At 42.4% G+C, this 17,220-nt stretch overlaps 1 protein-coding gene across 10 annotated transcripts in view; it reads right to left on the bottom strand.

Moving 5' to 3' along the window:
- Positions 1 to 17,220, bottom strand: part of TIAM1 (TIAM Rac1 associated GEF 1) — a 466,629-nt gene that overhangs the window by 97,040 nt on the left and 352,369 nt on the right. For all 10 annotated transcript variants that reach the window (XM_061418767.1, XM_061418922.1, XM_061418676.1 and 7 more), the window contains 3 exons: positions 12,601 to 12,747; positions 9,638 to 9,712; positions 7,014 to 7,184 (listed from right to left, as the gene is read on the bottom strand). In XM_061418767.1, the coding sequence (XP_061274751.1) occupies positions 7,014 to 7,184; positions 9,638 to 9,712; positions 12,601 to 12,747 (393 nt within the window). The remainder of the gene's footprint in view (positions 1 to 7,013; positions 7,185 to 9,637; positions 9,713 to 12,600; positions 12,748 to 17,220) is intronic.

The raw sequence follows: 17,220 nt of genomic DNA, 5'->3' as shown, positions 1-17,220 counted from the left end.
GGGGAGGGGGGAACGTTCTTCAAAAGTTACAAGGCAACATGAAAATGTATTGCTAGAGAGAAAATGCTTCCCTCAAGTCTTTCATTTTTAAAGCATCCTTATCTTTTAGAGATTTATCTGAAAGTTTTACTAGTAGATAAAGATATGATGTCTGGAATTTGCTTTCCAAACCATCCAAAGCAGGGGGTGGGAGTCAGTGAGTAAATGGATGAAACATAATTTGATATTCTAGAACCCAGGAGTTAATTGCATGATTGGCTACTCTTTTGTAAGTCTGAAATTATTCATAAATACAACATCATCTCTTCACAACAGAAACTCAACTAAGGAGAATTCTTTCAAAGTAAGTGAAATTAATTTCTCACTGGCTTAATACACTATTTACCTTCTCCCTCAACCAAAATTTGCTTGGAAAGATTGAAGGCAGGAGGAGAAGGGGACGACAGAGGATGAGATGGCTGGATGGCATCACCGACTCAATGGACGTGAGTTTGAGTGAACTCCGGGAGTTGGTGATGGACAGGGAAGCCTGGCGTGCTGCAATTCATGGGGTTGCAAAGAGTCGGACACAACTGAGAGACTGAATGGAACTCAACCAAAATTTTAAGGCCAAAGTAAGAACATTTCTGATATTTATTCCAATAAATATTCAATTACACCCAACAAACTCTGAAGTGTGCCAGACACCATGAGAAGCAATGCCAATAGGGAAATTAATAAAACACAAGTGCAGTCATCAGGACTGTGTGAAGGGGCACGCAGAACACAGGAGGTGGGGACACTGGAGACCTTGCTTCGTGAATAAATACACAGGCAAGACAGCGATCCTGCATCGTCAAGAAAGCATAGTCACAGACAGTAGGAGGGACTCTGTTCTACACACCTAGCCAAATGATAAAGATGTTTTCTACAGGGATTCTTGGGAACCCCCAGTGTGCATCCTCTCCCTAATAATGTGATGATTTGAAACCACAGCCCGAACACAGGCACCAGGGAGCCAGCATCTGCCATGTACAGGCTTTGGGGCTTTTGCTGTGGGCGGTTGTTGTTGTTGTTTAGTTACTCAGTTGTGCCTGACTCTTCTGCAACCCCCTGGACTGTCGCCCACCCGGCTCCTCTGTCCATGGGATTTCCCAGGCAAGAATAGTGGAGTGGGTTGTGCCATTTCCTTTTCCATGGCTGTGGGTGCTGAAAACCAAATGCTCAACGACTCCCAGACCCAGACTGTTCTTGCAAAATAACCAGGGTGGATGGGTAAACACGGGAAACAAAGGCAGGGGAGCTTCAAAGTGTGCTAGCTACTACTTCTCAGAGAGCCCAGAGACAAACAGCAAAGTAATAATACTTAAGAGAGCTGTGATATGCAAGAAAAGTTGACCTCACAGAGACAGAAGCTGCAAATGCTTCCCATGGACTAAGACACCCACGGAAATCTTTAATTACTAATAGAAGCAAAATATTTTGCTTCGCCATCTGTTTGCAACTGAGGTGGGAGGGAAAGAGAAATCAAACTTCATGGGGTCTTGATCAACAGGAACGAACCCACTGGGAAATCTTGTCGCCATCATCAATAAATATTTTGTGGACATTCCCAAGAGAGTTGCCACTTAGAGAGTCTTTTGGAAACCAGATCCGAATAGCAACCTCATCCAAGACTCCTGAAACTTCAGTGTGAGAGACTGTCCACTGGTAGACACCAAAGGTCTTAAGGTGGTTTTGACAGAGACACCATCCCTTAAATGCTATCATGCTGAAAACATTTATACAGACGTGCTGAAAACATTTATACAGATGCACAGAAAACAGTAAACAAAAGCCTACACTTTGAAGTGCTTAACAAAGAGAATAGAACAACGGTAAAAGTTTGGCTCTTACCGCTTTCCCTCCTCCACCGTATTTTCAAACTTCTTTAAGTTATAATAACGTCTTGATAACTTAGAAAGATAAAAGTGAGCACGCACGATGAATACAAAAATGATAATGGTCTTACTTCTAATCCAGGAGTCTGTGGTTCGATCAGTAAATAGTTACCCTAAAAATGGGACTTCTAATCAATATACCAGTGTGTCTTCTCATTTTGGGAAACGTTTCTCAATTATGAGCCCTAGTGAGTCACAGCTGGTCTAACATAAAGAGAAAATCTTAATGAACTGAGAATATCAGCACTCTCAAGAATTTCAAGATCCTCCACTATTTGCAAGTCAATATCAAAGTGTTTTTTAAAAAAAAAAAAACTTACCGTGTTTGTAGCACATCTATGTGCAAGAATTCCAAATATTAATGACTATTTTAAGACAGTAATTCTAAGATGTGGTCTGCATTATTTGTTGTTGTTGCTATTCAGCCACTAAGCCGTGCCCTGTTATTATACTCGAAAAATTTTCAAGAGAAAATTTCCTAACTCGGGAGAAATTCAGACAGGAAAAAACTTAAACAGTCCAAATTAGTTTTCCAACATTTACTTACTTAAGTTACTTAGCATTTGATTCATTTTGAGACAATGAAGCCATAAATTATACCATAAAACAAATATTATTTAGTGTAGTTGGCATTCTTCTTAAAAATTTACATGTTTCTATGACCCCTCCAAAGGATGAAATATAAAACATAAGGCAGGTATTTTCAATAAGTAATCTGAGCCCATTAAAACAGATACCACACTCTTCAAATCCATCAGCGTTTGGCTCTTTTCTGCTCATATTCTTCCATTTCAGTCAAACTTCTTCAGAAAATATAAATGCATGCAGTTAAGGACACACAGAGATCCATGCATGCGAGCACACACACACACACAATGCTACTGCAGAATTTCCAAAGATATTTATTCTGCCCTTCAAGATGGTCTTTTTACTTTTTTCAATGCCCACGTTCATTAGGAAAAAGTCACAGGTCTACATGGTAAAGGCATGAAAAAGATGCCCACAGTCACACGTGAATAATAACGGCTGAGTATGAATGAATGAATTTCTTTGTAATTACTTTAGTGATTGCAATGATCAGACTATATTCACAACCCACAGGTCAACATGCTTCCTGCTATATTTAGTAACAATCACTTTCATAACATTCAAAGCATGAACTGCACATGAAATGTAGATCTTGAAACAGTTACTATACCAGAACTGGACTGGTGCTCGGATGGCAGATGACAGACTGATGTGAAATGATGTGGATCAGACAGAATAGGAAAGAGAATGAGCTGAATGCAAGAGACAGAAGAAAAAGATTGATTATTAAATATTAGCGAAAGCACCCATCACCAACATTGAGAACAGCAATAAAGAAATAAAAGACAGACAATTCTGACAATCACCGTTGTTTTTTGGTCCCTCCCCTAAGGGGGGGTGGAAAAATCACTCAATGTTAATTAGATCATTAATAACATGTGGCACTGTTTTCCCTATTATCTCTTTCCCTCTGAAGAATAAAATCGGCTCCACTAATTACAATAAAGTGTCTCCTAAAGAAGCAGTCAGCTTTAGAAGGCACCTGGCTCTGGGTACACTATATAATTTACCCTACACAAATGCTTTTCTGGGGACCATCAATTTCTCAAAGTACACACCAAAGTTTTCTGTTTTTAAACTGAAGAGATGTAAGAGTGTTCCACACCATATTGTTTTTGTCTCTAGTTCTATGTTTTTTGGGGGAAAAAAAAATCTGAGGATTCAAGAAAAACAATAAAAACCTTTTATTGTTAGAGAAAGGGATGTATGTCACAATGACACCATTAAAATCCCATCAAGTGATAAAACCCTTTATAAGGGCAGCTGGTCAAACTCATTAATTAAAGATGGTCTCTAAGTTGCCCTGACAGTTGTCCTTCATTGCCTTAGTTTCTATCAAAGCAAGTACCTAAAAGTACCTAAAATCACTATTTTCCCCACTGTTTAATTTTTCACCAATATTTATTGCTAAACTCTAACACACCCTCCAATTCCTGATGGAGTCTATGCCAGTGTATACAGGAGGCGCCAGAGCAACACTACTCTTTGGAAGGCCCCTCCAGAGTTCAGCTAATATGAAAAACCCAGAGTCCTACTTCTGACACCTTCAGCTGCAGTTCTGAGAATAACTCCCACAGCTCGGCAGAATATTAATGGGTCTCCAAAGAATCATGCTAATCTATAAATAAAGGATGCAGAAATCCTCAATAGACTAATTTTGTTAAGTAATTAAAATAAAAAATGTGAACAGAAATGCCATTATCTTTAAAAAGCTAGAATTCGTGTACATGAAGGAGTTGAAGCATGCAATGGTGTATCATTTATTTTTAACACCCATGTGGGGGCTGATTTTCAGCTCTGCCCTGAAACAAATGGTCCTTCTACTTTTCCTCCAGAGAGATGATCTGATACGCTTATTTGAGCCACAGTATTCTATTTCTCCTTCACATGAAGCCAGATTTTTCCCTTACCAAGTCCTAGTCATTCGTACTTTTTGTTAAGTACAAAAATTGCTGATGGCAGAAGAACTGAGTTACTAGTTGAGATAGTGAAAGTTATTCCATATTTATAAACCACTTGTATTCACTGAGGGCTTCCCAGGCGATGCTAGTGGTGAAGAATCTACCTGCCAGTGCAGGAGACATAAGAGAGTTGGGTTTAATCCCTGGGTCGAGAAGATCCCTGGAGTAGGAAATGGCAACCCACTCCAGTATTCTTGCCTGGAGAATTCCATGGACAGAGGAGCCTGGCGGGCTACAGCCCACAGGACTCTACAGTCCACAGAGTTGGACACAACTGAAGCAGCTTAGTACGCGCATGCTGAATGAGAAGGTTCAAAACATCATTGGATTGATTCATCCAGCTTCTTCTAGGATAAAATTATGACAAGGTTTCCACTTTCCCTTTAGTGGTCTCAGAGAAGACCATTTCACTCCCCTAAGAATATATTCTAGGCCCTTCCACCCCTTACGGACCATCTTCCAGACGACTGACAGTTCTTGCAGCCATCTACTTGGCACAAAGGAAGCCATCCAAGTTTGGAGCGGCCAGATAGAGATTAAAAACCTCCTCTGCAGGCCTGCCTGGTGACTCAGTAGTAGAGAACCCACCTGTCAAAGCAGGGGACATAGGTTCGATCCCTGATCTGGGAAGAGGCCACCTGCCAAGGAGCAACAAAGCCGAGGCACTTCAACTGAGCCTGTGCTCTAGAGCCTGGGAGCCGCAATCACTGGCCCAAGTGCCCTAAAGCCCGTGCTCCGCAACGAGAAGCCACTGCGATGACAAGCCTGCGCACAGCAGCTAGAGAGTAGCCTCCGCTGGCAGCAACTAGAGAAAAGCCCAAGGAGCAACGAAGACCCAGCACAGCCAAAAAGTAAATAAGCAAATAAAAGTACTGAAAGGGAAAAAAAACAAAAACAAAAAACCTCCGTTGCAAGTGACTATGACCGTGATGTGAGCTCAGGCAAGGAACCAGGGCTTTCTGAGCCTCGCCTTCTCATATGTACAATGGGGACGTACCATTTCTTCTCAGACTCGACATGACTACCAAATAAGATTATTAATGCTGCTAATTAGGAAAAAGAAAAACCTGACATGTAAGAAAAGCCCCATTCTTTCCTCTTTCCCTTTTCTCACTCAAGGCAATCCAGTTCACCTAGCTGTCACTCAAGGAGGATCAAAAAAATGAAAGTGGGCTTACCATGAAAATGATCACGAAGTTTCTATAACTTAAGGTGTAAGCAGAGGAAGGCAGTTCAATCCCTTGCCACTTTAAAGAAATAAAGAGGCTAATTGTGTATTTACGGAAAGGAGAATTTCTCATCATGGACCACAAATCTGACATCTATTTCAATGTTTTCCTACCCTAAAGATACCCATGGTGTATTCAGTTCAGTTCAGTCGCTCAGTCGTGTCCGACTCTTTGCGACCCCATGAATCACAGCACGCCAGGCCTCCCTGTCCATCACCAACTCCCAGAGTTCACCCAAACTCATGTCCATCGAGTCGGTGATGCCATCCAGCCATCTCATCCTCTGTCGTCCCCTTCTCCTCCTGCCCCCAATCCCTCCCAGCATCAGAGTCTTTTCCAATGAGAACTTTTCGCATGAGGTGGCCAAAGTACTGGAGTTTCAGCTTTAGCATCAGTCCTTCCAATGAACACCCAGGGCTGATCTCCTTTAGAATGGGCTGATTGTATCTCCTTGCAGTCCAAGGGACTCTCAAGAGTCTTCTCCAACACCACAGTTCAAAAGCATCAATTCTTTGGTGCTCAGCTTTCTTGACAGTCCAACTCTCACATCCATACATGACCACAGGAAAAACCATAGCCTTGACTAGACGGACCTTTGTTGGCAAAGTAATGTCTCTGCTTTTGAATATGCTATCTACATTGGTCATAACGGTATATTAGAAACTGTCAAAGAGCAGGTTACAAATAGTGCAAGTGATAAAGTGTTGTTTTGATCGCTCAGTCGTGTCCAACTCTTTGCAACCTCATGGACTATAGCCCGCCAGGCTCCTCTGTCCATGGGATTCTCCAGGCAAGAATACTGGAGAGGGTAGCCATTCTCTCCCCCAGGGGATCTTCCTGACCCAGGGATTGAACCTGGGTCTCCGCGTTGCAGGCAGATTGTTTACCATCTGAGACACCTGGGAAGCTCCGTGCACATAATATGATGCCACTGAATACACGTATGTGTCCTTGTGGCAAACAGAGACCAGGGACAAACACCAAAATGTTCACCGAGGTGACTTCTGAATTTTGTGAGCAAGGGTGCCTTAATTTTCGGCTTTGTTCTTTACCTAAATTCTTTACAACTTGTGCAATGAGCACATAATAGGCTTTGCACAAATCTATCAAGAATACATGTTGCAAGAAGCTACTAAGAGAATCCCTCTCCTCCTAGTGTGGAAGAAATCACATCCATCCATTATGCGTATATCACAAGAGGATCCAACACTGCTCTGTTATGAAATAAAGGTGTTCTTTTAAGAATCCTCCTCTGCCACCCGCATCTGAGTGTCCGTGGAGTCCTCCAACGCAAACAACCCCAAGTGGCCTCATACCTTGCAGATCAGCTCCAGGGTATCCCGGGCCGTGTCCCCCGGCCGGACAACCGTCAGGGCTGGCTGATTGTTCGGTAGACAGAACCAGGACGGGGTGAAATACTCGTGGACCCAAATGTCACAGTCAGGATTGTGCTGGTGGACGGCGGGTAAGACCATTTCTTTCTCCCTCTAGGATAAGAAATAAAGTTAGCAGAGCAGCAAGTCAGTCTCTGAGGATCTCAGACCCCCTGATAGCACATGGGGATTATCTATTCTGAAGAAAAGGGCCCGGCGGCAGAAGTGTGGTGGCAGGAGTGAAGGACAGAGGGGACTCTCAGAGAGAGGAATAAATTATAGAGAAAGGAGCTTTCTGGGGGTGGGCGAGATGTCTCAGGTGAGATGCAGACCTCACACCTGACCCATGGCATCCACAGGTGGGCACTGCATGACTGAGTGGATATCAAAGTTTGGAAGAAAGAAAGAAATGGACCATTCATTCAGTTCAGCTTTCTTGCTATGATTTCTTCCACAAACCCACTTCAAATTTAGAGCTGAGAGTCCTCCGGCAAGACTGTACCCTGATGAGCTGTTAAGTTTCAAAGGCAACCAGGAGGCTCCAAGGAAATTCTTAAAGATGGTGTTCCAACACAAGCTATTGACAACCAGCATCATTTCTGTGCTCACATTTAACCTTTGGCACAGCTCTGGGAGAGACAGAGAGCTACATTTCCTTTATGAGGTGCAGAGAACTCCACAGATGAGCTTTCTGCCTTCTCTCAGGCTGTTGCCATCAGTCCATCCTCTGAATCAGGGAATAGTACCAAGTTTCTAAGAGTGGGAGGAGCCATGTCCTACCTACGTACTCAGCAGCTGGGCTATATCTAAGCCAGCTAAACAGCTAAAGCAAAAAACACCCCACAGGTTGATGAAATATTAGGAACCTAGTCTCTCTGGAGTAAGCAAAGAAATAATTTCTTTAGATTTTAGCAAGGTAAAAATAATGCTGATGCTCAACAGGTGGTAAGAAATAAGCCTTGATTATTGGTTTATATCCACAGATTGGTAAATATGTACCCATAGATTACTGAAAATGTGCTGCCATCAGCAGATTATAAGAAGAAACAAGTTTCCAAATGGAAGCCTGAGAGGTGGTAATGTAACACCTTCCGTACCTAAAAAGATCAGGTCCCAGAATAGGGGACATGTTTCTATAAAGGCTACTAAACCAAATTCTTCAATGGAGAAGACAATTTCAGCTCTGCCTTTGAATAGTTTGGCTTTCACAGATAAATTGAACCCCAGGGAAGGCACTGTCAAAACGCAATAAACTTGCCCAAATCCCATTAACTGTAATTGGAATCTTCCCACTCTGTCCCCACATGCCACCTTAAAGAAATGCTCTTAGCACTAGATCAGCCCAAATTTTGCATCTAAACTGCTCTTCGAGTACAAGGCATTCCAGCCAAGGAGTAAAAACAAAGGGGTATCTCGGAAAAATGAAAAGAGCGACAGAAATCCAATGGAACAATTTTTGCAGTTTCCAGGATCTGTGTACCTGGGGAACACATCCCTACATTAAAAGTGTACTAATTATGGTATTCAGGATGAATTACCTAACTTCAGACATGAATACATGAACACAGAAACTGTGCTTGGATTGCATGTAAGGACAGTGACTTAACTTCATGAGATTTCATCAGAAAGAGACGGTGGTTATTGATGAGTATTTCCAAGGACAGCTATCTTGATATCCACAATGACATAATCCAGGAGTAGTTAGGTATCAAAGGGAGAAAAAGGTCCCTTCGTGACCACACTTCTCCCCACTCCCCCCAGTAGCCAGAACCCTGATTTCAGAGGCTCGGCTCTATCTAGAACATGTGACAAGCCACTGCCTGGTTGCATGGCAACTGAAAGCTGAACTCTGTCATATTGATTCTGAGTCAGTGAATGGAAGGATCATACCAAGGTCACATTATCAACATCAGAATTCCCACCCCTTCCCCAACAAAGAGCCTGCTGGTATCATCATTAGGGTCTTTCAAATGAGGGATGTCCATTCATTTAGAGGCTGAAAATAGCAGCCTAGGGGAAAAAAAAATCAATATTCTTTATGGGCTTTCAATCAGAGCAGTTTGAAAGACCCTTTTAAATCCAAGCACAAGGTTAAACCAAGTCTGGAGATTTGTAACTGGATGCTTGTCTTAGAAGGCAAATGCATGTTTTATTTTTGAAAGAACATACCATTAGAACAGTTCTGTGAAATTAATCGAAGCAAAATAGCATGTGTGGGTAGAGAGGGCGATCAGTACAGACTCACCTCTTGGGAAGGAAGTTGTTTACGAGAGGAACTTACAATGGCATGAAATATTCTGCTACCCAGAACCCCAATTTCCTCCCTTATTCTAGACGGAAATAAACATTCAAATGAAAATTACTGAAAATGTTATGTCAGCAGGTGAACGTCTTACTGTAATCAAGTTTTCCATCTCTTCTCGACCAGTTACATAATTTTAAAGGACTGATTATTTCAGTTTCTAATACTGAGTCTACTTAATTTTAGGATCCCAAGAAACCATTGCACTGTGTAATGTTGAGGTATTTGTGGTACTTTTAGAAAAGGAACATGTGTTTATTTTTACCTTGCCATCTGGAACAGTGTCGTCAAATATTCCCTCTAAAGATTTCTTTACAGCCTCAGTTCCCTCACCGAACACCTGCATATACAAAAGTATCATCTTAAAAAGGAATTTGGGCAAAAGAAGCATGAGAAGGGGATGGAAATGGGCACGGCTGTTAGAAAACATTACAAGAGTTTCACATACTCACACATCAAACTCTAAAGTAGGTAAAACAATTTACAGGCTAGCAGACCATGAAAACCACTCCTCTGTCGGGATCACTCCCCAACTCTCGGACAATTTTTTAACATTGGCTTATTAGAGCTAGATTCTTTTCTTTAAACTTAGATGAATTAGCTTACAAATGCAATGGACTGGATTCTTTCACAATGAAGAGTTTCAACTACAGTGCCACACACCTAATCAGATATTTACCAATAACAATTAGTTTACATTTTAATCTTCAGAACTAAGAGGTCTTCCCTGACGGTCCAGTGATTAAGACTCCACATTTCCAACGCAGGGGGCATGGGTTTGATCCCCAGTTTGAGATCTGAGGTCCCAAATGCCACGAGGTGTGGCCAAAGAATTTAAAAATAAACAAATACATAAATAAAAAACTTAAAAATCCTCAAAACCTGAGAACATACATTTAGAATTATATTACCGCAACACCATGGAAAAGTTTCTTATTTAAAAAATAGAAACTTGTCTACCCTTGGAAATTTAATGAATCCTACAAACTTAAGATATGACTGTGCATTGGGAGATTAGGTTTGACATATACACAGTACCATGTGTGAAAATGAACAGCTAGTGGGAAGCTGGTGTATAGCGCAGGGAGCTCAGTTCAGTGCTCTGTAATGACCTAGATGGGTGGGATGAGAGATGGATGGGAAGGAGGTCCACAAGGAGATATATGTATGTATAGAGCTATACGTGTATCTAGCTGATTCACCTCATTGCACAGCAGATACTAATACACCGTCGCACAGCAGTTATAATCCAATTTAAAAAGATATGACTGAAACCACATCAGGGTACCCATGCCACTAGGCAGTCAAAACCCAAACACGTGAACATGAGAAATTTTACATCCTGGCTCTCAACTGATGGTGTACTGTTGGTATAAAGTATGGAATTAAGAAAAAGGTTTTGCTCCAAAGCAAGTGAGATATATAGAAACATACAATTTTTATCTGTTTCAAAGTAATAAAGTAACAGGTAAATTCCTATTGGTATGCTTATGGCTAAGAGGTTTTTTAAAACTAAGAGAGAATAACAAGAATTGGTTATAGAAAAAAAAAAATTAAAAAAAAAAAAAGAATTGGTTATATAAAATCACATGATCCTTTGATTAAAAGAAATAGCTAAAACTTCTTTTGGATTTGTTTAAATTCAGGCATATATTTCAGCAGCAATGGACTATAACATAAGTGGGCACCCATAAAGTAGAAGCATATGAATGAAAAGCTCCTTTTTTAAGATATTTTTTATTTTATTTTATTATTTGATTTATTTATTGGCTGCTCGTATGGCATGTGGGATCTTTGTTCCCAAATCAAGGATGGAACCCATGCCCTCTGCAGTGGAAGCACCAAGTCTTGACCACTGGATCGCCAAGGAAGTCCCTGAAATAAGGCTTTTAACAGAAGAGAAATGCAATTCGAGTTGCCAACTACAAATCCTGGCATGTACTTATAGTGATGGTCTGAGTCACCTGTAAGGCCAATGGAGGCACACAGAATGAGGCAAGAAATGCTGACTGCTGAGGTCACCTTTTTGCATGTTTAATCAAGAGTCATCAAGTCTTGTGTGTGATTGTTTCTGCTGAAATATTGACTTTCCTCCAGTTTATTCTTTGAATTTACACAGAAGCAAGACCCCAGGCAGCCAACTTGACGGGCTTCTCTCCCCAAAGACCAGAGAACAAACAGCATGACTGCTCAGGCTCTCCCCACCTGCTCATCGTTTCTACATCCCAGGTAGAAATCATGAGCATGGTGGGCAGCTAAGGACTTCGTACCTCAGCGTTCAGGCCTAATTTCTCTTTTAAATGTCATTGCTAAGTAAACTAATGTCTGAACTAGCCAAATAAACGAGATCTTTTTTTACTGAGTCAGTCAATGGACCTGTCTCACTTTGCATAAGGGTTCAGAGTGAACAGGTCAAATTGGCAATACTAATCATGACTTCAAAATGCACAGTGCCTCTGCAGCTCATGGACTGGACATTCTCCCCCTCTCCTAAGTTCTTTCCATGCCTATCATCAAAGCAGCTCTGGGGCCACTTGTTTTTCAAAGCCAAAGGAAATGACAATGGAAAGAGAGTTCCCCAGAAGTAACTCTGGTAGGAAAGTGGCCTTTGCTAGTAAAAGTCAAAGTGATGAGGCCAGAGCATTTGGGTATTAGAGACCCAGTGATGGAGCACCCTAGCGGGTACTACTCATGATGCACTGAGACAGGTCCCCTTCAAGCCCCGCCACCTTGGGAGATGGACGTCACAGCGGTGAGTACGCGCTGTCAGACGCCTGGTTCCTCATATTGATATTTTAACATCAACCCCAAACAGTCAAGGGCAAAGAAATAATCAGATTGCCCTGGAGGCGGCCTTTGATCCAACGCCAGAGGAAGCATAAAAAGACTGCTCAGGTGCCCACTTGGCTTCATCATCAAGCCCTGCTTTTTTCCAGAAGACTCAGGAAGAAGTGCACTTTCAGTCCGTCTGTAATTAACCAGGGTTTGGAAAGGATGCAGGTGGGGGACGGGAGCTTGGTGATAGACTAATAGCAGAGTTCAGTGTTGTGGGTGTACATTATCTATTTAAAGCATCTAGCACAACCAACTTCTTTGCTTCAGCTAGTTGAAGTGGTGTAACACTGGGTGTATCAATCAAGAAACAACGCACACATGCACGCACATCCCCAAAGTGACGTGTCCGCGGAAGTAACCTACGCTTGCTTTCTCATCCACCCTGGAACCCACCTGATTGATGCTTGGGCGTCCCTGCTTCTTTTTAGAGGTAGTGTCCAGACCCCAAAGAGAAGAAAACCTGCTCCTTCTCTTGCTTGCAGATCGGGACATGGCCTGAGTACGTCTTCTGACTCCAGTTTCACCAGTGCGGGCAGCCACCTGAGGACGGCAAGAGGGACCATCAACGAGAGGTAGTCAGGACCACTGACAGTTCCCCAAAGTCCCCACTAAGTCCCACCCTCCAAAAGTCTCACGTCTGCCAACACTGAGCCCACCACCCAAAGCATTTCATCAATGACTCACACATATGGGTACTTTGAGAGTCCTTTCTAGATTCAAACTATAAACGAAAGCTTGGCAAACTCAATCGCTGTCTGAAATAATCAGTTGCTGTTGTTGCTCAGGTACTCAGGCACGTCTGACTCTTTGCAACCCCATGGACTGCAGCACACCAGGTTTCCCTGTCCTTCACTATCTTCCAGAGTTTGCTCAGACTTTCATCCATTGAGTCGGTGATATCCAACCATCTCATCCTCTGTCACCCACTTCTCCTCCCATCCTCCATCTTTTCCAGCACCAGGGTCTTTTCCAATGAGTCAGCTCAGTAAAAATACATAATAACAGTAACAGAATGTAAACTAGGTTTCCGAGAAATCAGATGTCCTTCTGGTCACAGTCCCAAACTCTAGCAACAAGTTAAACTAACGATACTTTTTTGAGATTCTCTCTAAATGATACAGAGTTGTTCCTACACCCTAACAAAAACCAGTGATGGAGTGTCAGCAAAAACAGTGAAAACAGCACATTTGGGTGCCTGTGATTTCATACTGAATCTAAATTTACCCATCTCTTCTATTTTGTTTTCACAGAATTACATAAAATTACTTTCCTCATTAAGCAAGTGATGGTTGTCCCCCAATATTAATCACTTCTTGGCCTTGGTCAGAGAAATCTCAAAAAAAGTTGAGCATCTGGCTGCCCCAAGTGGACCCATTTTCCTTGTAGCAGGGTGTGGGATAGTGATGAAGTTCTGGTCAAAGGGAAGTAGAAAGGTTATTTATAATTTCCAGGAAGGATCCTCAGAAGGAGGGGGATTTCCATTATCCTTCGCTCCCCTCTTTCCTAAAACGTCATGTTAGCTAGTTCAGGGCATTGGGATGGAAGCATTTTCAAGGATTACAGAATAAGATGGAAGGGATCCAGGTCCATGAAAGACGGTGAAACCACGTCATAGCCTTGCATGTCCCATGTTCAGGTGAAAGAGGAATAAGAGTTGTATTTCCTCAATCGTGATTTTGTAACATATTTAATTTCAAACATGCATAGAAAAGGCTAGATGACATTTTCCTCCTTATTTTTATAGGATATATTTTGCACAGCAAAAGAGAGCAAAAAAATGTTTCCCAAAACATGAAAACTACCACTGTTAATACTTGGTTACATCCTTCCTGACTTTCAAATCAGATCAGTCACTCAGTCGTGTCCGACTCTTTGCGACCCCATGAATCGCAGCACGCCAGGCCTCCCTGTCCATCACCAACTCCCGGAATTCACTCAGACTCACGTCCATTGAGTCCGTGATGCCGTCCAGCCATCTCATCCTCTGTCATCCTTTTCTCCTCCTGCCCCCAATCCTTCCCAACATCAGAGTCTTTTCCAATGAGTCAACTCTTCGCATGAGGTGCCAAAGTACTGGAGCTTCAGCTTCAGCATCATTCCCTTCAAAGAAATCCCAGGGCTGTTCTCCTTCAGAATGGACTGGTTGGATCTCCTTGCAGTCCAAGGGACTCTCAAGAGTCTTCTCCAACACCACAGTTCAAAAGCATCAATTCTTCGGCGCTCAGTCTTCTTCACAGTCCAACTCTCACATCCATACATGACGGAAAAACCATAGCCTTGACTAGATGAACCTTTGTTGGCAAAGTAATGTCTCTGCTTTTGAATATGCTATCTAGGTTGGTCATAACTTTCCTTCCAAGGAGTAAGTGTCTTCTTAATTTCATGGCTGCAGTCACCATCTGCAGTGATTTTGGAGCCCAGAAAAATAAAGTCTGACACTGTTTCCACTGTTTCCCCATATATTTCCCATGAAGTGATGGGACCAGATGCCATGATCGTCATTTTCTGAATGTTGAGCTTTAAGCCAACTTTTTCACTCTCCACTTTCACTTTCATCAAAAGGCTTTTGAGTTCCTCTTCACTTTCTGCCATAAGGGTGGTGTCATCTGCATATCTGAGGTTATTGATATTTCTCCCGGCAGTCTTGATTCCAGCTTCTTTCTTTCAGTCCAGCATTTATCATGATGTACTCTGCATATAAGTTAAATAAGCAGGGTGACAATATACAGCCTTGACGTACTCCTTTTCCTATTTGGAACCAGCCTGTTGTTCCATGTCCAGTTCTAATTGTTGCTTCCTGACCTGCATATGGATTTCTCAAGAGGCAGGTCAGGTGGTCTGGTATTCCCATCTCTTTCAGAATTTTCCACAGTTTATTGTGATCCACAGAGTCAAAGGCTTTGGCATAGTCAATAAAGCAGAGATAGATGTTTTTCTGGAACTCTCTTGCTTTTTCCATGATCCAGCAGATATTAGCAATTTGGTCTCTGGTTCCTCTGCCTTTTCTAAAACCAGCTTGAACATCAGGAAGTTCACAGTTCAAATATTGCTGAAGCCTGGCTTGGAGACTTTTGAGCATTACTTTACTAGCGTGTGAGATGAGAAGCAAACATGTATATAATATTTTTACAAAAATGGAAATGTACTAAATGCATATGGCAATTCTGTCATCTACACTTAAAATTGATGCTTTTGAACTGTGGTGTTGCAGAAGACTCTTGAGAGTCCCTTGGACTGCAAGGAGATCCAACCCATCCATTCTGAAGGAGATCAGCCCTGGGATTTCTTTGGAAGGAATGATGCTAAAGCTGAAACTCCAGTACTTTGGCCACCTCATGTGAAGGGTTGACTCACTGGAAAAGACTGTGATGCTGGGAGGGATTGGAGGCAGGAGAAGAAGGGGATGACAGAGGATGAGGTTGCTGGATGGCATCACGGACTCGACGGACGTGAGTCTGAGTGAACTCCAGGAGTTGGTGATGGACAGGGAGGCCTGGCGTGCTGTGATTCATGGGGTCGCAAAGAGTCAGACACGACTGAGCGACTGAACTGAACTGACTGACTGACACTTAAAATATGATACTCATCTTTTTATTAAAACAAATTTTAACTTTGGAGAGAAAAACATATATTTTTTTTTTTTTAAGGAAGCTAACCTCCATTGAGATATTTGCAAGGTGCCAGTGTACATGCTCAGTAATTCAGTTGTGTTTGACTCTTTGCAACCCCTACGGACTGTAGCCCACTGTAGCCCAACAGGCTCCTCTGTTTATGGGATTTTTCCAAGCAAGAAAGACTTGACATTTTCTCCTCCAAGGGGATCTTCCTGACCTGGGAATTGAACCTGCATATCCTGCATTACAGGTGGATTCCTTCACTTGAGCTACCAGCCAGGAACCCAGACAAATACTTAAATGTTCAGGAAGGGACCACACCAAACCTACATCCGCCGCTGTGATCGCCTGCATCAAGCAACAGGTGCAGGAGCTCTGAGACTTTATGGACTTTCAAATCCATAGAGTCTTTGCAGGCAATCCTTCGGGCTGGAACTTTATCCCACAGGTGGTAAGCAGAGTCCCAGGAACCTACGGGAACTTCTGCCAGGAGGTCTCGACAGGCCACCCACGGGCTCTCCTTTCAAACGAGGGAGTGCAAGGAGGTATAGCGAGTTGGGCTTGAAATGAAACTTCCCCACCCACTCTTTGTTGCCGGAGGTAAATATCTCAGAACCTACTTGTCATAGATTCCCACACGGGCAACTCCCCATGTGATGGCTGCCAACTAGCCGCCTTCTCGTGGATGAACACTGTTGGGTAACACCCAGGGGCCCCCTCAGCAGTGAGTACACTGGCTGCAAGGCACACCTTCCTGAGGTTTTCAGCATTGACAGGGTAAACACCCTGGAACCCCAGTGAGTAGACTGGCAAAGACCCCCACCCCATGTCCATCAGAAACAAGAATCAAAACAGCTTCTCTGCAAGGGTATTAGGGGGAAAGTTTTGGTCCCAAACAAAAAGAAGAGGAGGGAGCTTGAAAGGTCTTGCATTTTCTCAGCTTCAGACATAAGCAGACCTAGACGGGGGCAGGTAAATATGTGGCACTCAACACAACAGTGGGAGAACTGCCCCAGGGAGAGCTCTTACCACAGATGTACTCAAGGTGTTAGGGGAGCAAATGTCACACAACAATAAAGGACACATTTTTATGTTAAATATGTAAACATTTTTTCTTCTCCATTTCATCGCTTTCTAAGCTAAAGGTAAACAACGGTTGTAAAAGGAATAAATGACAATGTGCTAACATACAAAGATACTCACATAACGATGTCAAAATCAGTTAAGCTTATGGTCACAAAATGAAGCTAATGGTCACAAAATGAAGCTAAGAACCACTGAATAAATGGTATTAAAGGTAAAAATTCTAGAGAAGAATAAATGGTATTAAAGGTAAAAATTCTAGAGAAAAAATGTTCATGTGGTCTCAAATTTATAAAGATATATTTACGGACATATA

Source organism: Bos javanicus, chromosome 1 (assembly GCF_032452875.1).
Source record: "Bos javanicus breed banteng chromosome 1, ARS-OSU_banteng_1.0, whole genome shotgun sequence".
NCBI classification, from domain to species: domain Eukaryota; kingdom Metazoa; phylum Chordata; class Mammalia; order Artiodactyla; family Bovidae; genus Bos; species Bos javanicus.
The sequence above is the reverse complement of the archived record's forward strand: the minus strand, read 5'-3'. Positions and strand labels throughout refer to the sequence as shown.